This window comes from Rhea pennata, chromosome 3 (genome assembly GCF_028389875.1).
Source record: "Rhea pennata isolate bPtePen1 chromosome 3, bPtePen1.pri, whole genome shotgun sequence".
NCBI lineage: Eukaryota > Metazoa > Chordata > Aves > Rheiformes > Rheidae > Rhea > Rhea pennata.
This window is the reverse complement of record NC_084665.1, coordinates 6,337,478-6,362,639: the sequence shown is the minus strand read 5'-3', so window position 1 is coordinate 6,362,639 and position 25,162 is coordinate 6,337,478. Positions and strand designations below refer to the sequence as shown.

General features: G+C 48.9%; 2 protein-coding genes across 9 annotated transcripts in view; one reads left to right on the top strand and one right to left on the bottom strand.

The window, feature by feature from the left end:
• Positions 1-1,583: 1,583 nt before the first annotated feature.
• EIF4A3 (eukaryotic translation initiation factor 4A3) lies at positions 1,584-10,169 on the bottom strand. Its single transcript, XM_062571464.1, has 12 exons — positions 9,887-10,169; positions 9,417-9,489; positions 8,325-8,391; positions 7,193-7,255; positions 6,756-6,888; positions 5,625-5,705; positions 5,039-5,180; positions 4,185-4,323; positions 3,310-3,425; positions 2,657-2,764; positions 2,447-2,574; positions 1,584-2,225 (listed from the first exon to the last, which is right to left on the bottom strand). The coding sequence occupies exons 1-12, from the start codon at positions 10,056-10,058 to the stop codon at positions 2,209-2,211; spliced, it is 1,239 nt and encodes a 412-aa protein (XP_062427448.1). The 5' UTR covers positions 10,059-10,169; the 3' UTR covers positions 1,584-2,208.
• A 12-nt stretch (positions 10,170-10,181) lies between these two features.
• The window catches only part of NINL (ninein like), a 27,649-nt gene continuing 12,668 nt past the window's right edge, over positions 10,182-25,162 (top strand). For 3 of the 8 annotated variants that reach the window (XM_062571453.1, XM_062571451.1, XM_062571450.1), the window contains exons 1-13: positions 11,737-12,319; positions 14,728-14,944; positions 15,147-15,283; positions 15,365-15,502; positions 15,607-15,696; positions 15,784-15,922; positions 16,157-16,267; positions 16,913-17,002; positions 18,857-18,980; positions 19,614-19,741; positions 20,846-21,171; positions 23,927-24,025; positions 24,814-24,874. In XM_062571453.1, coding sequence (XP_062427437.1) covers positions 15,216-15,283; positions 15,365-15,502; positions 15,607-15,696; positions 15,784-15,922; positions 16,157-16,267; positions 16,913-17,002; positions 18,857-18,980; positions 19,614-19,741; positions 20,846-21,171; positions 23,927-24,025; positions 24,814-24,874 — 1,374 coding nt within the window. In that variant the 5' untranslated portion in view covers positions 11,737-12,319; positions 14,728-14,944; positions 15,147-15,215. Of the gene's footprint in view, positions 10,233-11,736; positions 12,320-13,923; positions 13,956-14,727; positions 14,945-15,146; positions 15,284-15,364; positions 15,503-15,606; positions 15,697-15,783; positions 15,923-16,156; positions 16,268-16,912; positions 17,003-18,856; positions 18,981-19,613; positions 19,742-20,845; positions 21,172-23,926; positions 24,026-24,813; positions 24,875-25,162 lie in introns of those variants that run through there. The other 5 variants (XM_062571452.1, XM_062571455.1, XM_062571454.1 and 2 more) reach the window with 5 other exon arrangements.

Here is a 25,162-nt window from a genome sequence, read left to right as displayed (position 1 = left end):
AGTTGTGGGCTCTTTCAAGGAGGAACCGAAGCTGGGTTGGCGAAAAGAAGGATCAAGGTGACTTTTTTTTTTAGGGAGAGGAACAAGTATTAGCTAAAACAGAGGGCTCAGAGGGTAAAAAGCGGCTGGCCAAGTGCAAGGAAGCTGCTGGTGAGTAAGCGTGCGTGGCCAGGCCCTGCCGCTAACCACTGCGGTCTGTACTGTCTTCTCATTGAACTCCATTTTAACTCGTTTCCTGGCAATGGTGTAGGTCTTCAGTGCCAGCAACTGCAGAGACTGGAGTGAGTGGAAATCAAGCACTAGCAACTGGAGCAGGACTGTGGGTCATAGGGGCCTGTGTGGCTGTCGGTGCCAACAACAGGAGCGAGTAAGGTACGAGTGTCGGTGCAGGAATGTCCAGCTGGACTAAGTTGTGAGTAGGGAAAATGACCCGGGAGCCCAGCACAGGAACGATTAGTAGCCTGTGCTAGGTACGCGCGTGTTCCTACTCAGGAGGCAACCGGTGGTGTTGGCACTGGAGGCACCAGGAAGTCCAGCCAGTTGGAGAGACTCTAAGGTCTGGAGGGTCAACTGAGACACCCATTTGTACCCGTGTGTCTGTGCAGGGGGCACCAGGAGATGAAGAGGGTCCATGAACTGAACTGGTTACTGGATGGATCTGTGCACCTGAGGCTGGTTACTGGAGGGATCCGTAGCATGTGTGTTTGGTTTGGCTACGAGAGGCGGCTCGTGCCAGCAACAGGAGCGGGGCTGTGTCGAGGTGGCAGCCGCAGGGGACGTTGGGGATCCAAGGCCAGCAGCAGGACAGCCAGAGCGTCTACGTCTGCACGTACGTATGTCCCTGTGACAGACCTTTGTCCTGACCAGCTGGAGGAGGGACCGAGATGAGGCTGTTAACGCTGCTTGCGCAAGCACCGCCTTTCTCTGTGCCCTGTACGGCCAGCCTTGCGCACACGCGCGTACGCGATGTGTGTGCACACACGCGTGCCTGTTGGCAATGCGGGCTCAGCCTTGCTCCCGGCTGGCTCTGGGGGCAGAGCTGCAGCAGCCTCGCCTCCATCAGGCTGCCTGAGGTGGCAGTCCCTAACACTTAGTATCCTTCGTAAATCAAGGCTAGTATTTCTCAACCTTTGGTTGTGCAGCGCCAACAATGTCATGACGACGCGTGGGGCGCACAAGGGAGCGCAGCAACCTCGCTGGAGGCGTGCAAGGGGGCAGGACGGAGGCACGCTCTCCCCTCTACCCAGGGCTGCTCCGCGACGGACTCGGGAAAGGGGCTCTGGGAGCTGTTCCAGTTCTGTGCAAACCAGCGCAGTACTCCAGTGTTACTGGCCCCCCTCTCCAAAGCAAGCAAAAAAAATGAATTTACTGGAGAAGATAGAGGGTAAAACACAGTAACTTACAACAGCAGGGTAGCGCTGGCCAGCTCTTGTGTAGCTCTCAAAAAGGACGCAGCTAGAAACGCTCTGGAGAAGGTATCAAGGATGGTAAATTACAGCACAATGCGGTCAGAGCACAGATCAGGAAAGATGCCTGGAGACGTGCAACAGCCTACAAAACCAATAGGAGGACGGGGAAAGGGACAAGGTGGAATATATGAATGTTTGTTTATTACAGACAATGCTGGTACCCAGTTAAATAGAGGTATTCACGCTCACAAGCTCGTCCTCAAGTCCCCTGTGTGTCTGGGGAGGGGAAAAAACTCATCCAGAGAACTGAATAATAAAATATCTGGCTCTGGAAGACCTTAAGCAGGAAATGTTTTCCTTTTTGACTATCTTGTAACTCAATCTTCAACTTTTTCTAGAGAACTGATCATGGAGAGGCAAAATTAATCAAGCTAAAAAAAATGCATCAGCTAATAAAAAGGCACTAATAAATAGATAATAAATAATAAAAAGGTGGAGATCAGGAAATCCTGTATTTTATGAAGTTTACAGAGTATCTACTGTTTTTTTCCATGGTCTCAAAACTCACTATCTGTTACTATTTAAGGTTAAAGTAATCAGGTACAGGTTATGATAAAACTTTTTTTTTTTTTTTTAATTGAAAAAGGTGGGCAGAAGTAAAGACATTATTTACACAAGTTCCCATCTGCAGCTCAACTCAAGAACATAAAAACAATGTGATAAAAGCACAGGGGTTTGAAAACATAATTATGGAAGGTAACAAATGATGCGATGGCAGCTCCCTCGTGAACACGGACCTTCAGATAAGATCAGCAACTGAAACGAGAGAAAAAGAGAACATAAATTTGTGCTGAGCAAGCCGTGAGCCATGGCCCAGCACCGATGCGCACGTCGTCCTGTTCCTGGGTTCCTTCCCAGGGTAAAGAGAGGCGAGCTCCGCTTGGGAACGAGGCCCGCGGCAAAGCAAAGCATCCAACACGCGTCTTTCAGAGGCGGCGCAAGCCCACAGCTGGAGGAGAAGGGCAGCCCGCACTCACCGTTCATGGGCATCTCGTCTATCTGGGTAGAGTAGTACTGCTCGATGTCTCGGAGGATGCGGATGTCGTCGTTCTTCACAAAGTTGATAGCTACACCTTTGCGGCCGTATCGGCCTGACCGGCCGATTCTGCGGGGGCAGAAGGAAAGAGAATGGAGCCACCTCGGAAGGGTACTCGAACCACGGTCCCTAAGGCGAGCGCTGTCCTCACCTGTGTATGTAGAGTTCTCTGTTGTTGGGGAGGTCGTAGTTGATGATCAGAGACACCTGAGGCACATCCAGGCCCCTAGCCCAAACATCTGTCGAAATAAGGACGCGGCTGCAAAGAGAAGAGGACAGTTACTGCAGCGCCAGTGTCTGAGGCACGTGTGAGAGCCACAGAGCCACAGTCTCTCACATGGGGCATCCTCCGCCATTCTGCACACCTCTTCCCCAGCGTCCAGTTTAGCTACTAAGAAAGCTGTCTCCAAACTAAATCACTGATCTTCAGTGAAAAGACAGATAGTATGAAGCAAGTTTTCATCTTTCAGGATGAGTGTGACACCAAGAGCTTAAAAAGAGAGGGATGATACTGAAATATTTTTTTCACTTGATTTTTAAACCCAAGAATTTGCAACCTCTTCAGCAAAACAAACCTACAGCTAGAAGTATAAACATCCCTTCTTGGAAGCTGTTGTGATCTCCCCAACTCTGAGGCACCGTAAGAGGATAGAATCAGAACTCTTCCTGTTTTAAGTTAAACAAGGAGTGAGGCCTTCAAAGAAGAGAGGTGCCAAGTGTTTCTGAGGCCTGTTCCCTTCGGATCTGGAAGAAATCCTGGCCTGAAGTAGTAATGCTCTGAGCAGCACTGTTTAGGGCATTTACCTTGCACCAGATCTGAACTCTTTCATGATGGACTCTCTCTCCTTCTGTGGCATGTCCCCATGCATGGATGAAACGGTGAAGTTGGCTTCTCTCATCTTCTCTGTGAGCCAGTCTACCTGTGCGTACAGCCAAGCAGCCAGGGTTAGCTATTTGCTCTGGACAACAAGATGTGCCAGTCGTGCTTGGAGACCGAATGCAGCAACACACGCTGTCAAGGACTTCAAGGCTCTTAAAAGAGCATTTTGGAGATACGGGATGTAAGTAATCCTTACGCTAAGCACTGGCTACGCGACACACAGAACTGACTGAACGCTCGGCTCCATGAATCATGTAACTGCACCTACCCCTGCAACGCTCATTGCTGACAAATGCAGGTCACGTTTATCAGCCCAGATCCAAGCCTGCCCGGAGAGCTGGACGCACAGCACAGACACGCTCCAGGCAAGGAAGTTAACAGTTTGAATAACAGGAAGGGAGAAGTACGTAGCAACAGACATCCAGGCCAAGCCTATTAATGGTCTTGGCTGGAACAGGAAACACCAAGTTCTCCCTCGTCTGATATGGAAAGAATTAAGGGCATTTTTTTCAGGAAGCGTGGTTTTGTTTCAGGGATTATAAATGATTAGAAAAATAAGCACATTCTTAACTAATCAGTTCTACTTTAAAAAGGCAATCGTTGCCAACTATACCAGGTCTGCTTGTAACCAGTTGTTGCCTGTGCTAGGCACATCCCAAAGACCTGAGGTTTACCTCTGTTCGTACTAAACTATTCCCAAACGGACAAAACCACCAGGCCTTTTAACTGGGTCTGCTCCAGCATCCTCCGAGTTACCCTCTGCAAGTGAGCTGACATGCCCATCTCACAGCTGCCGTACCTTCCTCTTGGTGTTACAGAAGATGACAGCCTGGGTGATGGTGAGAGTGTCGTAGAGATCGCACAAGGTGTCAAACTTCCATTCTTCCCTCTCCACAGCCACAAAGAACTGCTTGATTCCTTCAAGCGTCAACTCATCACTGCAGGGAAAAACAACAGCTGTAACACACCACAAGTCACAGAGTACGTGCAATGCAGGCAAAAGCTGGGTGTGTTTCAGCAGAGCTCACGCCACTATCCTAAGTGCTGTGGGTGCCTGGGTCCACATGCAAGTCCATACTGTTCTACAAAGTCCCCTGAGAGGCCTCTTCTAAGGAAGGACTCAAATGTGACTCATGCAACGGAGTTGAACTTGGGCACCCTCTCTGATCTAGACAGACAGCTTCAAAGGAAACAGCTTCTCACATTCAAAATACTTGACAAGAAAGACTAAAGAAAGGTAACTGGGACAACATAAGAGACAGGAGGGCTTCAAGCCCAGTCAGCTAAATGATTTTTAGGCTTACTATATGGATCAAACTAATGGAGGCCTTCAAAAATCCTCTGGAGGAGCGGAACATAGGAGTCAGGGTAGGTGTGCAGGACGAATTTCCGTAAGAGACTGCTAGATGTGGGGAAGATGAGGAGAGGGCCAGGCTGAGAAACAGTGAACGAAGCTGAATGAGAACAAAGCAAGAGACAAATGAGCCTCTGCTGGAAAACAGACCATGAAGGATGTCTGCAAGTACTTCAAACTGCAATGCTGCAAGGGAACTCAAGAGGAGACTGCACGTTTAAATCTGTAAACATCGTTAACTGGCCCCAAACTGGAACAACCTGAAGAGCTTCTGACCTCCGCAAGGGAAACTCACTCACCGTTTCACCAAGATGCGAATGGGGTCTGTCATGAATTTGTTGGTCATCTCTAGAATTTCATGAGGCAAAGTGGCGCTGATTAGAACCACCTGTGTAGCTGGAGGCAAGTATCTGTACACATCGTAAATCTGCTCCTTAAAACCTGCAAAAGCAAGTCAAGTAATACAGAAATGTTATAGCACATCTTTCTCCTGAGCACCCTCCTCTTTCGTGATTTGCTCTGGAATTCAGTAGTGGTCCTTTCATAGCACAGGCCTAATAAGTAGTGAATCATGAACTTGCAGCCAGTGTCGCCCATTGCTCCTCTCTCCCTAACTCTCCCAAACCCACTATCACGTGGCCATGTTACGCAGTACAGTACAAGAGGGTGGTGCTCAAAAATCTGTAACTACTGAAAAGGACACTCCAACTAAATCAGGTAAGGCATTTTAACTAGGTTAGAGTGTTAGAGCCTGTAACATAATGATAACTGTACAACTATGGTAAAGAAAGGGTTATGTTTTTAGGGGCAGGACCTACGAGCTAGGGGACACAAAAATCTCCCGAAGTTGAGGAGAAAGAAGTGCTAAGGAGACAGACATTTTACCTTTATTGAGCATTTCATCTGCTTCATCCAAAACCAGCATTTTGATGGCTCGAGTCCTTAAGCTTCGGCGACGAATCATATCTGTAAGATTTCACTTTTTAAGATCAAAAGGCTCTGAAACTCTGCAAACCTGCACTACTCCCAAATGCTGACTAGTGCTTGGTGACGGGAAGGCACTTCCAAGGGCCAGAGCTACCCCGCGACACGTCACCGCTTAGGAGCACGTCTCCGCAGAACAGCCTAAGGGAGCACAGACCGCAGGGAGGCTTTGAGAGGCTGAGTCTTGGCATGCTATCGGCTAAGCAGGCAGGACAGGTGCACCTCAGTCCCCCACAGCAACTTCAGCTGGATGTGAGAAATGCAAAATACTATGAACTTCTAACCAACAGCGCCAGCAAACCTAATTTCTGTTTGGGGAAGCATGTAGCCTAGCTCTTTAACACTGTGATATAAAATTTGCTATTAACACATTGTTCAAAACTAGCTCCGTTTTCAGGGTTTTAATTCTTTTTGCAACTAGCTCTGTGTCCCCAGTGACAGGTTCCCACGTAAGAAAGCATTGCCTGTTTCTCAGAGTCAAAAAATGTGAGCTCGAAGGCTAGCAATATATCACAGTGGTACTTAATTCCCATTAACACTAAACATAACCTTCATACAGTGAAAGTGAAAAATACATATACACCTGGTTTAAACGGTGATGGCCAGTACGCAGAAAATATGACCCTAACTTAAGACACACAAATAGACCCAGTTACTTTCTCCTCTGAGACTCTGAAATACTTCCTGAGATTTTTTATTTTCTGCTTAAAAATACTCTTCTCTCCTGTGCCGTCCTCTAAAGACGCATTTGAACAGTGAAAAGCAAAATATAAATAGAGAAAATCCAAATACTAAGCTCGGTGATTTCTCTCCAGCCTCTTGAAGATACCACCATGCTAAGGGGATACCTCATTATACTAGAGCATATTTTACATTAGTTGTATCAAGATAAATGTCATTTTCATGGTATTTCAGATCTCTGGAATTTAACCATCTTGCACATCAAATGCACAAGATTTGCAGGATGTTCCCATGGATCATCTCGGCTCTGACCCCAGAGGTGACCCCAGAGATGACCCCACATCTCCTTACCAAACACACGGCCCGGCGTGCCAGCAACAACGTGCTGCCCGTAATCCAGTTTTCGGATATCTTCACCCACGTTGGTCCCCCCAATACAGGCGTGACACTGGACATTCATGTAATCTCCAAGAGCAAGGAGACCCTGTTGGGACACACACACGAATGGCTTAGTTTCTCACAAAGTTTATCTATTTGCAAAGAGATGCAGGTCTGCACAGCCACGAAATATATTTTTAAGATGTGAACACACCAGAAAGAGGGATCTTTTAGGTGCATTACCCTAATTTCCTGTGGCAAGCCTTCAAACACTGGGAGCTCAAAAAGAAAAAAACCTCCCTCCAGCAGAAGCTGCACTTCTAGCTCTACTAGAGACTGCCTGAGAATTGACCTCAAGCTTTACAAAGGAGGAGAAATACAAGGGTACTGTTGTTTTTAAATGCTCCTACCTTCTGAATCTGTACAGCCAACTCCCGAGTCGGAGCTAAGATCAATGCCTGGGTCTCGCGAACCTGATTAAAACAGATCAGTTAATCACATGGCCGTGGCTGATCAAGCTCAACACAGATTACAGATCCCACAGCTCTCCAAAGTGTCACACTTGAAGGATTAATTACAGAGTTCTGTACTAAAACCTACTGCTTGGAGGGGTCAGTTCACCCAGAAAGCTGCTCCCACACAAAGCATTTACAGTTAACAGTCTCTTACGTAAGTTCCTTTTGACAATGCAGTATCTAATGCAGTTCTTGATTTCATCAGCTCAATTCTTATTCCAACCTCATTTCTGAAAACAATTATAAAAATGTGTGCACTTTTCTTGCAAAAGAATAGAAACAAATTTCAAAATTACGGAAGATTCATATTTTCAAATCAGACAAAAGCTTTGCACTGTTCAAGGATTCCAAGACAATGTTTTGAAGTGTCATGTTTGCAAAATATTCTGAGTGCTTTACAGAAATGAGGTAAAAAGCTGACCTTTCTACTCAGAACATGGAGTTTGTATTATGTCCCCAGGCAACAGGAGATGAATGACTATCAAAGCTTAATTTAAGGGACTACTGGTCCACAGAAAATCATACTTATATCCAAGAGCATATATATATTCCAGTTATATTTCAAAAACATCTGAGTGAACAAAATACCCTTGACTGGAATGCAAATGAACACTTGTCAGCCAAACATCTACGTTTGGCTCTGTGCAATGTGTGCCATCTGTTCATGGACAGGTTGATGATGATGTTAAGACTGTTTGAGGACAGCTGTCTGTTGGATGATTAACTTAGCTCTCTAATGCTGTCAATAAGAGCATCTAAAAGAGGTTAGCTGTTAAAAGGCAGCTTTATAATTATAAGAATTTATCTTAACTTTTTATTCTGTCAAAGTGGATTTAACAGTTAAATCCTTACAAAAGTAAGAGCCTGATGAAGTTTACAGTCAGAATTTTGGCCAAAGGTCAGTGCCCATAATTAGAAGATTTCAATTTAAAGCTTTGCTCATTCACTCTAACCAAATGAAGGCTTTTCTAACGAAGACTCCAGATATTTACTTCAAAAATTCTTGTAGCACAAGCTGTGAAATCACCTGTATATCCAGGCACTGCAGAACAGAGATGGAGAATGTTGCTGTCTTCCCTGTTCCTGATTGTGACCTGAGAAAGAGATATTTGGTAAGTACTTTTTTCCAGAAAAACAACACAAGCAATTTCAATACATTATCTGTCAGCTCTCCGTGCTAAAGTAACTTTCTGCCATTCATTCCTTGCAAAAAAGTGAATATCACAAACAACTTATCCCATGAAGTTTTGCTAATGCTAGTTTTTCTAGTAAGAAAAATAGCTTTAAGAAATGTAATCTCAGGGCTAGAACAGGTTCTACTGCAGGGTTCCCAGCACTGGCATGTTTACCCCTTACCACATCAGCATTTGAACTTGCTGCAATCTGCCCTGCAAGATATTTTTTTTTAAGACAAAATGGTAGATATGCCAATACAATTCAGAAGGTTATTAATTTCCACCAGTGACCTAGAAAGCACATTTTTTTCAACTGGGTGCATATTCTTTCTCTACAGACAAAATACTAGTTCATTTCTACTTGCTGCTTTTCCCTTGACAGAGACCACAGGTCTCTGTAGTTCTCTAGATTTGCTGGAAAACATCCCCAATGCTCCCAGACCCCACTTATTCAGAACACACAGTATCTTGGCTGAATGTTTATCACAGTGACACACCTAAAGCACTATCCACTTGGGTTTTTTTAGGTATTAACAACGCTGTCAGGAACACTGTCTTTATGCAGGTTGGCCCATTTCACCCCGCATCATTTATGATATGATTTCCTCTATTCTCTGCAATGTCAAGCAACAGCTCAGAAACAGCCTTGATGTATCTCACCTCCAGCTTTGGGCAGTGAATATCACTGGTACTTCCACCACTGATTAAGCCAGCTCTGGGCCATGCAGTGCCAGCTCCTCTCGAATGCGGGCAGTTCCTTTGCAGTGTGCAACCGTGCAGATAAGATTTCTTTTTAAAAAAAACCCTCACCTGACAGCAAATCTTTTATGGCAAAACCCTCCAGCTTCGCAAAGACAAACAGGTGGGTATTTCCAAAGCCTTTCGCAGCTCTCTGCGGCAGCTTTGCAGACCCGGGCGCCCTCGGGGCGGGTGGTGTCACTTACTGTGCGATCACGTCCCGCCCTTTGATGATCTGCTTGATGGCCCTCTGCTGGATGGCCGACGGCTTCTCGAAACCTGCGACCGGGAGGGCAGTGAGGGCCCCGGGCGGCCGAGCGACGCCCCGGCACCCGCGCCGCGCCGCCCGCAGGCCACGCCCCTCCGCCTCGAGGCCACGCCCCTCCGCCTCGAGGCCACGCCCCTCGCGGGAGGCCCTCGTCCCCTCCGCCTCCAGGCCACGCCCCCTCCGTCACTAGGCCACGCCCCTCGCGGGAGGCCTTTGCGCCCCCCCGCTTCAGGGCCTCATCTGGGGCCGCCCCGGAAGGCCACGAACGCCGCCGCCCCGGCGCGCATGCGCACGGTGCCCACCCCTCCCCCGCCCCGCGCGCCGCCCGCCCGCCCTCCCCCACCGCTCCCGGTCTTCCCGCCCCCCCCCTCACGCGGCCCGTCCCGCCGCCGCCGCCGCGGGCCGCACCGTAGGCGTAGATGCCGCGCAGCAGGTCCTCGCGCAGCCCCATGGTGTCGAAGGTGGGCGTCACGTCCACCTCCTCGCTCGTCTCGAACTCCACCTTGGTCATGTCCTCCTCCTTCATCAGCCGCTTCCGCGCCGAGCCCGTCCCGCCGCCGGACCCCGCCGAGCCCGACATCGTTGAGGCCCTCTCGCCGCCGCCGCCGCCGAACCCCTTCCCCCGCGCGCACGCAGCGGCACCGGCACAACCGCCGCCACACACGGAGAGCGCGGCCCGGCGCGCATGCGCGGGGGCGGGGGTGGGGGCGGCGCGCATGCGCGGCGGCGCGGCGTGGCGCAGCGCGGACGGCAGGTAGGAGCCGCGCGGGCCGGGCCGGTCCGGTCCGGTCCGGTCCGGTCCGGTCCAGTCCGCTGGCGGCGGCGTCCCCGCGGATGTGGGGGGCTGTGGCTCGCCCTGTTCGCGGTCTGTGCGGGGATGTGTTGGCGGCTGAATTGCTGCTGCTGACTAAAATATCCTATGGATTAAGGCTGTGGGTGTTTTTTTCATAATTATTATTTTATTCCGTTAAGCAGCGAGACTCCTGGTCGCTGTAACAGCCCAGAAGAGCTGTTCTCTTCTTCTTCTCCAGGACAGGCTCTAGATGACTGCTCTGAGCCTCCTTAAGGAAAAAAAAAAAAAAGGCCTGAAGTGAAGCTGTCAATCACTGCTTACGCACCTAAAGTAAAAAATATGTATATGTTTAGGCCAAGCCTGTCCCAGAGGTGCTGAGCACCCAGCACATGGTAGTTCCCAGTGAGGCCTTTCCTGTGGAGAAAAACCTTGGCTCAGAGTCAGCAGTTGCTGTAGAAACCCCAGAGAGCGCTGCTCCAAGCATGGAAATGGAGACGGGGCTTTTTCACAGCCTGCTTTGTTTTCATATGGATGGGTTTGATTATTCTTACCCCAAAATGCATATAGAGTGCAGTGTGTACCCTGCAAATAGTTGGCCGGCAGCTTAGAGGCCAAGGCTGAAAGAGTGAAGGCAACGGTGGCTTCTGAACTCTGCATTTTGTGCTGCACTGGCATGTTTTATGGTGACAGGTAACAGCCAGCATCCAGAGTAATAAAAACGCTTCTGCTTTGCACAGGTCATCTGGTAAAGTCGCACCTCTTTGAGGTGCTCCTAGTGAAGCGTGGTGGTCAGACAGTTTGTGTGTTCTGCATGCTGTGCTGTCTCCTGTTTGTGGAGGTGCTGCCGATAGCAAGGGGGCATGCCCTTATTTCAGTTCAAAACCTGTATTTCAAAAGATACCTGCATACTTGACCTACCTTTCCCACTCGCACTCTGGTGTCCTACCCCAGACCCAGCAGCACCTGGAGAAACACACAGGTGGAGGACGGGCTGGCTGTCGGCTCCGTGTCACCTCTGTGCAAACCCAGGGCTGTGAAACATGGCTTGATTTGCAAACTTGAGTTCAGGCAGGGGGGGAAATAAAGAGATTTATAGAGAAAGCTGAGAGAAACCAAGAGAAATCCACACTGTCCCCCCACCTTTTCTCTGCCCATGTCCTGCAGGCAGCAGGGATCCAGTTTTCACAGAGCTGAGTCTCTAGGTTTGCTTTTGGGGCAGAGGATTTGGATCTGGGCCTGTTGCACCCCCATATCATCCGTTCCTGCCTGAGATTTCAGCAAGATTTATGTTTTTCATCATCTTTTCCATTTTTTCTCATCTTTTACCAGTGATTTTTTTAATTCATCCTTGCTCTCTTTTCACCTGTCTAGACAGCTGTTTGACTGATCTCTAAACAAACCCTTCAGCTTTTGCAGGGAAAGGGCCATCCCTGCTTGGCAGGACAACTGTTGAGTTCTGGGCCAAAATCCATCTGACATGCAAAAACAGAGCTGTCATAGAAAAACTGGCATTTCCAGGCCCAGCCTTCCCAGGAGTGCCTGGATATACCAAGTGAATGTGGATTGTTACTGCTTCAGATGCAAGCAGATGCAGCAGGAGCTGGACGCTTGCATAGTGATGGTGGAAACTAGATGCTTGGGTGGCAATGGCAGGTTTGGAGAACATGACCCATGTCCCGGGCCAGACAGTCCCTGACACTGTTTCGTCTTTGTTTTTACAGAATCTGGAGGCGAACAAAGAAGCTGAAAGTGATTAAAGGCCTGGCAACGTGCATTTTGGAGAGAATCTGGAGGCGAACAAAGAAGCTGAAAGTGATTAAAGGCCTGGCAACGTGGTGGGGAGGCTGCTTTTAGGACGGCAGACGCATACCATGCTTTCACTCAGAAGCCTGAACTAGTCTGCTGCCGCTGTCGTGTGCCCAGGCCTTGCTTGGATGTGGCTGAGGCTCAAGTCTGGGCTCTCCAGGAGGAGCCTGGTGAGGCAGGCAAGAGTTTCTTGGCTGGTGCTGGTCTGCAAGAGCATTTGGTTAAAGGAGTTCAGGAGGAAGGTGAGCAGGAGGAAAAGTCTGGGAGCCAGCCTGTTGAGAGAGGACAAGCAGTGGGATTTGCTGTGCATTAACTGTGTACAGTCAAAATGAGTAACCTTCCCATTTCCCAGAGGACAAGTACTGGTCCTGAGCTGATGTATCCTAGCACAGTTTCATTTTCCTGGAGGCAGAGACTACTTCCCCTGAGGAGGAGCTGATCTGTAGTGGTGGGAAGGGATCTCTGGCAGCCTCTGGTCTACTCTTGCAGCAGAGCCAACTTCCAGGCTAGACCAGATTGCCCAGGGCTTGTCCAGTCAAAATTTGAATATCTACCACGATGGATCCTACAGCCTCTCTGGACCTGTCTCAGGGATGCACCACACTCAAGTGGAAATTTTTTTTCCTTATGGCTAATGAGGATTTACATTGTTGCAGCTTGAGCCCATTGTATCTTGCCCTTTTACTGTTCCTCTGAGAACAGTCTACCATTTCCAAGTTGAAAGGCTGTGCCCAGGGCAAATGGGTATCGCTGCAGGGTCCTAGGGTAGGCCCGGGGGCCTTAATTTCTTCTTTCCCAAAACTGGAGCAGCATGCAAGTGGTTTTCATACTTACATGGATCCACCACTGGGCTAGTGTTTCAGACTTGGTAGAGATGAGTTTGATTCTCTGCATACATGGAAAAAGTGCAGTGTTAATTTTCAAACAGTATTTTTTTAATTTTGTGTTCTATTTGCAATGCAAAAAATAAAATGGGGTATATTTTAAGAAGCTGGTTTGGATGCTTACTGCTGTGTTTCTGAAGCTGGTGGGTTTCTCTTTTCTTGACATCAGTCTTTAAGAACTCAAGGATTTATTCACGAAACTGGATAAGAGCAAGAGATGGCAGGGTGAGCTTTAAGGAATTCCAGGTTGGCTTGTTCAGCCATGCGACTGTCTCTTTCCAAGGTACACCAACACCTCTCAAGCAGCCAAGGTTGTTAGCACTTGATGAGGTGAGATTAAAGGAAGAAGGCTTTCCTTTAAAAAAAGATCCTGGTTCAAGACCTTGGTCTGCAGTTGCTTAGAGGTGATTTCCATTAACTATCAGAATCCGTAAGTTATTGCTGGTTTCTTACACAGGACAGTGCATTTGTTTGCTGCAACATCTTGCAAAGAATTCAGACACAAATCCAGCCATCACACTTAGGAAGGTTTCTCTGTCCTTTTGCCACCAAAAAGGAGACTGAACAATGGGCTCTGCCGAGAGCGAGTCAGGCCAAGATGTTTCTTTTCACAAAGGGATGATTTAAGAGCATCTGGTGGAGGTTCCTTGGGCACAAGAGGGCAGTGACTTGGAGAGAGTTTTCGACTTGCGAGTCGATTGTTGGGTTTGGTCTGGACTTCACTGCTGCACGGGGACTGAATGGCTCTGTCCAGAGCTGTGTGAGTAAGTAAAACCCTGTGCAGGTGGAGCACAATGATAATACAGAGTAATACAGGGCTACTGAGCCTCATTTTTTCTTTCTTTTCTTTTCTTTTCCTTTTTTTTTTTTTTTTTTTTTTTTTTGACTGGAGAGAGAGGAATGCACATCATGGCAGAGAAAAAAAATGACCCCATTTCTAACATTGATTTCAGAACTGCTGACATCTCTCATCTCTGCACCTTTCATGACTAAGGTTATCCCCCATTTAGTGCACAAAACAAATTTCATCCAAGTTTTCTTTAATTGATGTAAAATATTTCTTTCTCCTTAGTACTTTTAATCCCAGGGAGTGACAAGGCATTTGCAAATGCTTTAGAACTAACTGCACTTCAGTGCACTAAGGTGGAAGTGAATAGCCAATATTCACTTCCCAATAGCCAGGGCAGCTTCTTCCAGGTTCTTGAACAAAACTACTCCTTTGAATAAAAAAAGGGAAAAAAAAGATAATGCAAAGTGTTTCAGGCTCTTTTGGCTTACAACTTTGAGGTAAGAGTTGAGTAAGGCAAGGCCTCCAAACCCCGTATGGAACCGGTGCTCTTGGAGATGTTACCAGCTGCACGTGGGGTCTCAGGCAATTTGGCTGAATCTCGCCTCCAAAGGAAGGAGGGTTAAATTGCCTTCAGCCCAATTTTAGCTTCTAGATCAAAAAAACTTGGCTGGCAGTCCCAGTCTGGTTTTCACAAGACCATCTGATGCTATATAACTTCCAGTATTAGTTTTTCTGTGGCTACTGCATTTTCTGGGTTGTTAGGGAAACCAGACTGTCTTGTAACTTGCTGCTTTTGGCTACCTTAGGCACAGCTCAGGACATCTCACCTGACAGCTTGCTGTTATTTTGCAAGATTTCTCCAATATCTTGGGGTCCCTGGAGTCTCTCTTTAGTATTGAAAGATAACAGGTTTCCCTGCTGGTTTTGCCCCGCTGACTGATCTCCTTTTTTTTTTTTTTTTTTTTTTTCCTCCCAGGCATTGGGTTGGCAGGGAAGCATCCTGTCCATCCTGCTAAGCTGTGTGGGCCCACACCTCTGTTCCAGCCACAGCACTGGGTTTACCAGTCCTGAGCTTGTCACTGCTGCTTGGACTCAGGAAGGGGTGCAGAGCTGTGAGGAGATCCTCAGGGTCTCTAGTGCTGTCTTGTCTGGTGGCAGTGAGTGAAACAAGCACAAGGCCTTCTAGCAAGCAGGTTGGTGATGGTGGGATTTTGTCCACCCCAGGCCTGGAGAAAAATCTGGGATTGGGTGGATGTGATCTAAGCCTACCTGTGAGATGGGGTGGGGGGAGGTCGTGTCAAAGACTGGAGAGTACTTAGATCATGTGACAACAGGAGTCTTGTCAGCACCTTTGAGAGTGAGAGAGAGAGATTTCAGTCTGTACTCTTCTTGCAGAGCCTCATTGGCAGCACAGAGGAGCAGGTGAGCCTGGCAGAGCTGACGAAGGCCTTGGACAACACACTCATGGTCCCTGGGAGCAGGATTCAACATGCAGGTGTTGCCTCCTATGAGTGCAAACTGCAGTGCCTCAGGTGAGGGCACAGCCTCCTGCAGAGGGCCCTTCTGTGGGGTGCGTGGGGTATCTCTCAATGCACTGCTTCTGATTCCCACAGGATCCGGGTGAGGCAGATCTCCAGGGAGAGGGATAAGGCAAGGCTGGACTTGGAGGAAGCAGAGAGACGCTGCCTGCAGCTCATGGGAGAGGTTGACGAGCACTTTGTTGCCCACAAGTACAGCCAGGGCAAGCTCAGGTAGGAGGGGTCCTTTGGGTTGGGCAAGGAAGATGATTTTCCTGTGGGTGGTTGAGGCCTCTCCCTCCCATCTCATTGTCCCTTTTGCTTTGCCATTGCACCAGTACCAGACAAGTCCCCAAAGATGTCCTGCCACATGCATACTTATCGCACGGGCGCAGCACCCTTCCAGCCAAGCTCTCATCTCCTGCTTTGTGAGTGCTGAGAGGAGATGTCTGGACCTTGCACCCAGCTATGAACGCACCTCTGAGTGCCCGTACTGTCGTGCTTATCTGTTCCAGGGACATTCAGACTGAAATGAAGGCAAAAGACCTGCTTTTCCAGCAAGCGACCAACCGTCAAGCCAAGCTGGAGGCTGATGTGCAGTTCCTCCAGGGCAAAGAGGCCAGCTTGCAAGGGAGACTGGACCTCACGAGGAAGGTAAAACCGCCCTGGATGAAACATCTTCTGTGTTCCAGAGGAGGCAAAGTAGAGACGGTGGCAAAGATCCATGGCTTGTCTTTGCTTGTCCTGGCAGGGTTCCTTGTGAGCTGTGCTGGGTTGCGCATGCAGGTTGGCCTCTTGCTTTGCAACTCCCTGTTGAGGGCCCATGGCCAATGAACCCATCCTCTGATGCGAGGAAATCAAGAAGAATGTTCTCCCTTTTATCTGTAGGAGAACACACATCTGCAAAACAAGGTCATGGAGATGGCTGAAAAACTGGCAGCCTCGGAAAAGCTTGTGTTGGAGCTGCAGAAAGAGCTCGACTTCATTATGAAGGACAAGGTAGCCTTTCTATCTGTGTTGTGGTTGAGTAGAATCTTTTCAGGAGTTCGTCAAAAAATTGATGGTTTTCTTTTTTAGGAAGTCTTGCGTATTACATGTCAGTTGTTTTGGTTCCCCACCACCACCGCTTTGAATTTTTCCATATGTTAATGAGAGCCTGGAAATAAAAATACTGGTTTTCAATTGGGCTATTCAAAGATCAAAAGAAAAAGCATGAGGACAGTTTTCAGGTGCAGATAACACTACAAATCCAAAGTCCTCAAGGGAGAACTTCAGGATTTGTTTTCCAGAAAAAAAGGATTTTCTTTTTCACGGGAGTTGAAGTAAAGGATTAGTTCTGTTGTCTTCCACTTCAGCAAGGCACTTGGTTAAATGGAACTGAGGAAAGAAATGTGTCTGTATATTGTTAGCCAATTTGGGAGAGCCATTCTGCCTGCAGTTTGGTGTCTCTAACACGTGAAGAAAGGTTTCTTTTTCCCCCTCTTTCTGCCTCCGACCCACCCCAGAGCTGCAGTAGGAACCCTTCCACTGAGTCAATGGGTTTTGCACTAGACCAAGACTCCAGCAGTTTAGGAAAGCTTGCGACTCACTGTTTGGTGAGGGGATAATTCGCCTGATAAGAAGTATCTCCTTGTTGTTGTTCAGCTAAGACAAGTGGAGCCACACAGCACAGAGGTCCTGAACCAGGACGAGCGCTTTGCAGAGATCATCCTGGAATACGAGCGGCAGTGCCGGGTGAGAACAGGCAGCTCTCCAGCAATGCTGTCATGAAAATACAGCCATCATCTTCACATCTGTCAGGCTCTGAGGGAGCAGCTCAGAGCTGCTGGCCAGAGTGTGGAGGGGGGATAAGGACAGTATTGCCTTACTCAGAGCCTTCTGGCAGGAGGCAGGACACAGCCATGCCCCTGGGGAAGGAAGCCTGGTCCTCCTTTCTCCCACAGCTCACTCCCCTCTGTGGGTTGGTCTCCCTGCTGGGATCCTGAAGGGGATGGAGCGATGGGTTGTAGATTGCTCCTTTCCTGCCGCCCTGTAGCCAGAGGCAGTTTTGTGTGGGGGCCATGTAGCTCTGGGTGTAGGGACAGACCACCACAGACTGTGCTACAGGGTGCTTCCACTCAAAGGAAGAGAGAGCTGCAGAGGTATGGGGGTTGCTTCTTTGCAAGGCAGGTTATCGGCTCAACTCTTCTCTGTCTTTGTTTTTCCCCTCTTCCTTGTTCCCACTTCAACAACTCCCCCCAAAATATGGTGCTGCTGGGCTCTGCTAGAGAGTCAAGGTGAGCCTATCCAGGTACCTGGCATGTGCGTGGTCCAGGCAATGGTGTTGTGTGTGCTTCACCTCCTGCACTGTGCTATGCTCCCATCCAGGATCTTGGGGACTCTGGGACATGAACACAGGCTCCATTTCCTGTCTCTTGTTTTTAACTGACTTTCATATCTTGCATGTTTTGGCTTGCTGGGTGCTTTGTGCAGAGTCCTGCACTTATTGCCTTGTCTCTGTGTTTCCAAGTACTACATGTGATTAGGGAGCACCACTGAGTAGAGACGATGACTTATCAAAAGCTCCCAGCAGGAGCTGAAATCCATGTGCTTTCAGCAAAGCCTTTTCATGGATGCAGCAGACAGGCTCTCTTGCTAAAGGCGAATGTGCAGGAGTGCTATCCAGCATGACATTGCTCCTGGTGGCACCAGGGGTTGAGAGACGCTTGATTCTGCAGTCTTTCCTCCTGCCCAGCTACTCCAGGGATGTCTGTGCAAGTGCTGGTGGATTCATCTGCCCCTGTAAAGGCACCTCCTTGATTTTATCCATTCCTCTTTCTCTCTGCTGATGGCCTCTCTCTTCCTCTGTCCGTTCTCCTGTTTAGAAGATCCTGTTAGGACGGAGATTAAACAAACTGTTTGCTTTTGTCTAGATCTGCCTAGTAACATTTATTAATTGGGATCTTTGAAAGTTCCCTAGATCAGAGCCTTTTGCATCTCACCAATTTCACAAGTGGTGGTGATATCACTTGATGTCTTCTCAAAGTGGATGGTCCTTTGGGGCCTGCTCCACCATAAATCCTAATTTTGCTTTGCCTTAGTGCAGTAATGCTGGCTGGATAGCTCAGGTACCTGAGGGTGTAAGTATGAGTCTCTGGGCCCCAGGGGGATTGTACTGAGATCACAGTGTTTCTTGAGCATTGGTTGCTAGAGATGGTTGTGTTTAGGTCAGATGGGGTCTCTGGAGGTCCATTGCCTCAAAGTGTCTGCAGAACTGGTATTTTGTGCTTGTGTGCACAGGAAGCAGTTGTTTATGGCTCTTTCCCCTTAGTGTGTCTGAGGAAGAGGCGATATCCTCTATTTTTGGTAGTAATGGTGGCCATGGCAGTCTGGGCTAGTATTTTTCCTCTGGCTCTTCAAAACAATCTTGATTCTGCCTGTTCAGAAAGGAAGGAAATCGCCCCTCTGCTCATTCTCCAGCCACACTGGTGAGGCAGACCTCACGTTGTGAGAGACTCCAAGTACCCCTACCTGCTGGAGCCACAGGTGCATGGCCCCTTGCAGCCCTAGGGAGCTACACAGCTGCGTTGTCACTAATTTCTGATGCAGGTGCTGTGGGACCAGAATGACAAGCTGAAGAGAGAGCTGGAAAGGCTGCATTGCCAGCTACACAAGAGCAAGGCCCAAGCACACTACCAGGAGAGCAAGGCTGAGCAAGCGCTGCCAACTGAAGGTAAAACACCTGACGGGCGCGTGAGGGTGGGGTGGTTCAATGCATCTCTGTCCACTTGGCAAGAGCAAGGTTTCCTGGTGGTTGGAACTTCTGCAGGAGTGTGGAGTAGCTTGTAGTGACTGAGCCAGTGCTGCTGTTTCTGGCACTAGGCAGCCATGGGAGGAATGGAGGGGGTGATGGATGGTTGAGAGTGACAGAGATGGAAGGAAGGAGGGCCCTCCAACACAGGGGTTGGTGATGGTGACTTTATGGGCTGGCCAGCTGGCAGTGAACAGGCAGCTTTTCCCTGGTGAGGAGGCACAATATAATAAAAGGGAAGTAGCTCCAAAATGGAATTTGAGAGGTTCAAGTGCATGAGGAAGAATATTCTTGCCCGGAAGGGTGGCACGGCCCTGGGCCTGGTGACCAGTAAGGTGGGGAATCTCCATCTTTTGGGGCTATAAGGGACAAAGCCACAGCCATCCTGATCTAGCATTGGCAATAGCTGGTCCAACAGGAGGTTGGACTGGAGATTCTAGAGGTCCAGATTCCAGGACTTCCAGGAATCTATGGCCATCCCAAGGAAAACCCTTGGACTCTCCTAGGCCAGCATAAGGGGCAGTGGACTTGGACTCTGCAGGGTTGTCCTCACAGAGCTCCTCTTTCCAGTATGCCGCTCTCCTAGCACTCCATTTCCCAGTTCGGCATGCACAGAGATGACACTCATGGTGGAGCAGCTCCAAGACCAACTGCAGGACCTGAAGGTGCAACTGGAAGCCAAGGTGAGGGCCAGGGTTGTGGAGGTGAATGTCCCAGCTTCCCAGCTCAAGTGCCTGGAGAACAGAGAAGGGAACATCTCGTCTACCTGCTGCAGAGAGGCTGCTCTGTAAGCCCTGATGTCTGCTCCAGGAGGGTTGCTGAGTCTCTGTCCATCCAGGCTGGGGGCGGAGTGGTACTCCCTCTCTCCTCTGGCAATACTCCATGTTCTTCCCCTGCCCATTTTAGCTGGTTAGCAGGCTTAGAGCCCCAGCAAGCTGACAAAAGCTCTGTAGGAGTGTCTGTCATATTGCAGACGGTTTGTGTGGTTCTTGCTGCCTATGGAGGACTAGAGATTAACTCTGTTCAGCGTCACTGGTGTGGTACTACTGGGCAAAAGGGCCAAGAGGAGAAGCAGCAAAGCCTGGGAGCATGGGAAGTATCAGTCCCATCTCCCTGGGCTAGTGGCACTTTTAACTCATGTCCTAAGGTGACAGCATGAGCTCAGTGCTCCTTTAGACAGCAGCAAATGCTTGTGCAGGAGGCCTCAGTTTGCACCTTGCACTCCTTTTTCACAAGCCAGGGATGCTTGCTGGATTTTCATTGCAGCCACTGCAAGAGTAAATCCTAAATTTACAGCCCTACAGCTGACGGTTCAGGGGGCACACAACTGCCTACAGTTCTCCTTCTGCCTGTTTCACCGTCCTGTCTCTGTGCTTATCAAATCCTAGTACTTCCAGAATTTATAGGGGAGACATGGGGAGCAGCAGTCCCTCACTGTCACCTCTCAGACAAGGAACCTCTCTGCAGAGTGGAAGAAGGATAGAACAGTGGTGGATGATGCCCCAGCCTCTCCCTTCTCCTCTCCAGGGTCCCAGTGTTGCAAACAGGGAGAGAGGAGGGAACAGCAATGCCCACTGGGAAACAGTGGGACTACCAAACTGAACTGGTATCTGCTTATCAGAGGCTGCTACATGAAATGGGTTATTGCCCTAAGTTCGGTAGGAACTGGAGCTGCATGAAGCATGTTCGTGAAGCCACTGCTAGATCATGTGATTCGTAGCTGACTGCAGGCAAGGGGGAGCTCTCAGGAGCACGGTGCTAATATCCCAATCCTGTCTCCACCACAGGTGAACTACTACAAGCAGAAAATTGAGTTGATGAAGAAGAGCTTTGAGAGGGAGAGGAAGGATAGTGAGGAGAAGTTCAAGGCTGAGATGAGCAAGGTGGAGGAGCAGAAGAGAGACCTAGAAGAAAGAGTTTCAAAATATTGGGCTATAATTGATGGCCTGAAAGAGCAAAAATGTGTGTGGAGCCCAGAGCTCGAGGAGAGGTTTGAGACGGAGCGAGCCAAGGTGGAACAACAACACACCAAAGACATTTGCCATCTGGGGCAGCGGCTGGCTCAGGAAGGAGAAGAGCTGACGATGCAGAGCAGGAACAGATTGAGCCTAAGGTCTTGCAGCATTTCCTTTTTGGAGCTTAGAGGGAGACTGGGAATGGGCACATCCCCTGCTCATACCAGAGTGGGTTGGGGAAACTTCTCACAGAGCTGGAGAGCTTCCTTATTTTGGAAGAAAATCTGGGCAATATTGCAGGGCTGCAGCTGTTCACAACGAGAAGACTAGACTTCCCCTATGTGAGGGCTTTTATTTCAAAACTTAGAAGGTTTCCCTGAGTGTTCTTCACAGTTATGTTAAAGGCAGTGCTCAGCATAGACTGTGCCCTAAAACAGTGAGGAAAATAAGACAGCTTTCACCAGCTTTTTCTATTTCCGTCTGTCTGTGTGTCTCTCTGTCCTTGGTCTTTCAGTAATTTTGCCTCTCCTTGTTAGATCACCACCAACGTCACTCTTAGCAGCAGCAAAAATCAGCCTAAATTTCTGTGTTTGGTCAAAGGAGCATGGCAGGCAGAAGAGTAGGGGAGTCATTACCTGTTTCAGCACCTTCCTTTGCCTGTCGTGCTGGTTCTGCCATCTCCCCACAGGTCAAAATGGATATGCGGAAGAGTCTGGAGATGAATTGGACCAGAAACTGGTGCCTGTCCCTCTCTGCTCCCTCCTTCTCAGCACAACCAACCACTAGCCATGAGCTTTTCTCCTGCTCCTCCCTGTCCCCTCCTGTTCTTTGCTACCTCTTGTCAGGAGTGAAGTCTCCTTTGGTCATACACACACAGAGGATTTTGCTAGGTTACAATCGCTGTTTTAGGCCTGTTTTAGCTGAGATACAGGGAGAAGGGGAACAACTCAACTGAGGTCTATGGTAGAGCAGCAGGGAACCCAAATAACAGAGGGATGCGGGGCGTTTGACCATGTTACTACCATCCTTGGTGAGTCATAAAGGGACTGGTCATAGTGTGGCACTTTCAGAGTAGTCTGAAAACATCAGGTGCATGAGCCTTTGGGATGTGCTGAACGGTGTGGGATTGTTCCGAAGCTCTGATGTAATTGCCTTAACTTTGCAACCCAAAGAAAACTTTATGTTCCCTTTCTTGCACAAATACATTCTGGGGCTGCCTGAGCTTTTCAACCTGTGCCTGCCATATGTGCTATCAAATAAAGGTCAGCAAAACATATTTGTCTTTAAGAAAAGATGCAGAGGTTGAGCTTAATCAAGAGCTTTCAAGGCCAGGATGAGGACAGCCTTAAGGCTTTGTTGCAGTAACATCAGTGTGAGAGGAGTTGGTTTCCCAGTGATAATGGCTCAAAGGTGAGACCTCAAAGGGTAGACCTTGAAGGGGAGCAGCATGTCTAAGAGAGGCAGCAGTGGGATGGGTGGAGGAAAGGAAGTGGTTGCTTGGTGGAAGAAGATGCAGCTGAAGAGGGAAGAGAAGGTGAAAAAAAACAAGTCAGGATGTGCAAGACACTAGCTGTTGAGAAGGAAAGGTAGGAAAAGAGCATTAGGCTGAAATGGATTTACTGCAGAGATCAAGGGGCTGAGGGCTCTGGTCCTGGAAGGGTCAAGATGTGTGGAGAACTGCACTCCAGATGGAGAGGAGCAGGTCCCTGAGAGTCAGGTGAGGAGATAGACCAAAATCCTCTGCTGCAATCTCAGCACTGAAGGAACGGATAAGAAGTTAAAGATCTTGTGACACACCAGTGCAGATGGAGTGCAGATGTCTCTGTTGCAATGAATGGCCCCCTCAATCCAGAACTTGAAGCCAAAGGTGAAAGCATTCATTGCAGAGAAATGAGAGCTTGATACACAAGGGCACGTGCTTGGGAAGCAGGCCAAGGAGAGTAAAGTTAGATGGTTTGGCTTCATGCAGCAGACACAGCAGCATGTTGGGCCAGGGACAGACTTGATCTGGAGAGCCAGAAGAGAAAAAATGCCCTGAGAGACAGACCAAGACAGCAGCACAGGGGAAACATCACACACAGGCATCGGAACAGAGCTGTAGAGGGATAGGAGCAGGGTGAAAGTGAAGCTACTGCAGCCCAAAGATGTCATGCACTGACTAGAAAATGAACACCGATGTGGTCTGTGCACTGTGTCCCTTGCTTGCTTGTTTGGAGAAGAGAGCAAAATCATCCCTGCTCAGGTCCTCTGCCTCCCACATGCAGTGTCACAAACTGCAATGCTGTCCTCCCTGTCACCTCCTGAGGAATTTGGGTCCTGTTTGGACCTGGAGGTTCGCAGTGGCTGTTGGATGGGACTGTCCTGTTTAATGCAGGTTTCAGCTGCTTTCCAACAGGCACCAGTATGCATGGCCACAGGGGTGGGCTGAGGCTGACAGAAGGAGTGGAAGGTCAAGGAGGCGGAGGGACTACCTTGTGTTTGGGCTCATAGCCATCATCTCTAGCACCATAACAGTCCAGAGGCCTCACAAGCAAGCTGACTTCTCGAGACATGACTGTACTGAAGTTGATGGGTTGGACTTACCACCTGATTAACCATCTGGGCATGTCTTGACAAGCCAAATCGCTTAATTTCCACTTCTTGGTAGGTCTGCAAAATAATTTCTGCTAACTGGAAGCCACACAAATTCTAGATCTGATTTATAATCTGGCTAATCCCATTTGTTCTCTTCCCCCTTGAAGACCTGCTCCTTCTCCACCACCATCTCCCACATATTTTGCATGCAAGATGCATTGGGTGGATGTTCCTTGGGTTTCTTTAGTTCTAGTCCTTACAAAGCCCATGGGATGCGTAGATATCAAAAACATATCGGACTTTCTCTAGGGTTTCTCACTCTACCATCTCTCCTTGCAGGGGAGAGCCTTGCCAGCTGCTGGAGGGGAACAGCTCACAGGAAAGTCAGCTCAGGAGACTCCAGCAAGAGCCAAGGCTGGAGAAGAGCAGCAAGCATGAGTAAGAGAGGATGCAGCCAGCCGTGGGAGGCTGGCAAACAGATGAAGAGCTTGTGCAAGGGGCAGCTGCTCGGGCATACTTGCCAGATTTCATCTTTCCCAACTTGTTTTAGTTGCTTCTTTCTGAACAAGGCAACACCCCCGCTCCCTTGGGTCTGTGCTAAAGCAGCCAGCACCCGGCTGGGCCCAGTCAGCCAAAAGCTTGGGCAGGCCAGAGCACTGGGGCAGGAGCCAGGTTTGGATAAGACTGTGGGGAAAGGGATGTCGTGAGAGAGAAAAGGATGGGCTTCTTGGCTACAAAACCATTTGGCCAGTGGCTTACTGCTACCTTAGGAAGTTTGGGATCTGGGGGCGCGAACTGAGCCATAAATCCAAGGAGAACCAGGTGTCCAGTACAGATGGACTCGAGTCCTGCTAAGCTGGCTTTCCAGCTGTCATTTGTGCCCTGACTTTTAGGGCTCTGACAAAGTTGCAGCACTTGGATGTTCTCAGCTGTCTGCCTGAGCTGGGTTGGGTCACGTTGTAGGGTCAGAGACACTTGACTTACTCCCAGATCAATTCAGAGCTGTGTCCATTTTGGCCTGGTTTTGCTTTCTGGTGCAGACTGAAACCTGAAGTAGTTAAAGGTCTCTTGAGGAGCAGCTCAGAGGGGAGTAGTGATTTCCATCAGGCAGGGTGGGCAGCTGGTGGCAGCAAACACTTGTGGGCCCCCAAAACAAGGTCCTTTTTTAAGAGACTATGGTTTGCAGCTCTTTGGGCTGAAGCTGATCGTATTTCTCTCCCTGACAGGAAACAGTTGCGCAGAGAGAAGGTGCAGGATTTGGCTGAAATAGAAGAGTTAATTGAGCTGGTAAGAAGCTGTCAGGGGTAACTGGCAGGCACTTGGCTTACACACTTTAGCAGGACAGAAACTTTGTGTGCTTGCAGAGGAGAAAAGGAACATCTGTTTGAAACATCCAAACCTGGTGTTGTTTTGAAGAACCAGCTTTGTTTTACAGCTTGTTGGGTAGGGAAAATTTGTGTAACAAAAGCCATTGTAGTATTTTACAGAAGGAAAAGGTGATATGCATTGCAGAATTTCTAAAGGTGTTGATTTTTACCCACTTGCCCTCATTCTCTCAGAGATTTTGCTCCTTCC

Coding starts and splice junctions, on each gene's coding strand:
- EIF4A3 (XM_062571464.1), bottom strand. CDS start 10,058: ATGTCGGGCTCGGCGGGGTCCGGCGGCGGGACGGGCTCGGCGCGGAAG. Junction 4,324..5,038: donor ATTCGCATCTTGGTGAAACG/GTGAGTGAGTTT, acceptor TTTTCCCTGCAG/TGATGAGTTGACGCTTGAAG. Junction 3,426..4,184: donor TCTGTAACACCAAGAGGAAG/GTACGGCAGCTG, acceptor CTGTACGCACAG/GTAGACTGGCTCACAGAGAA.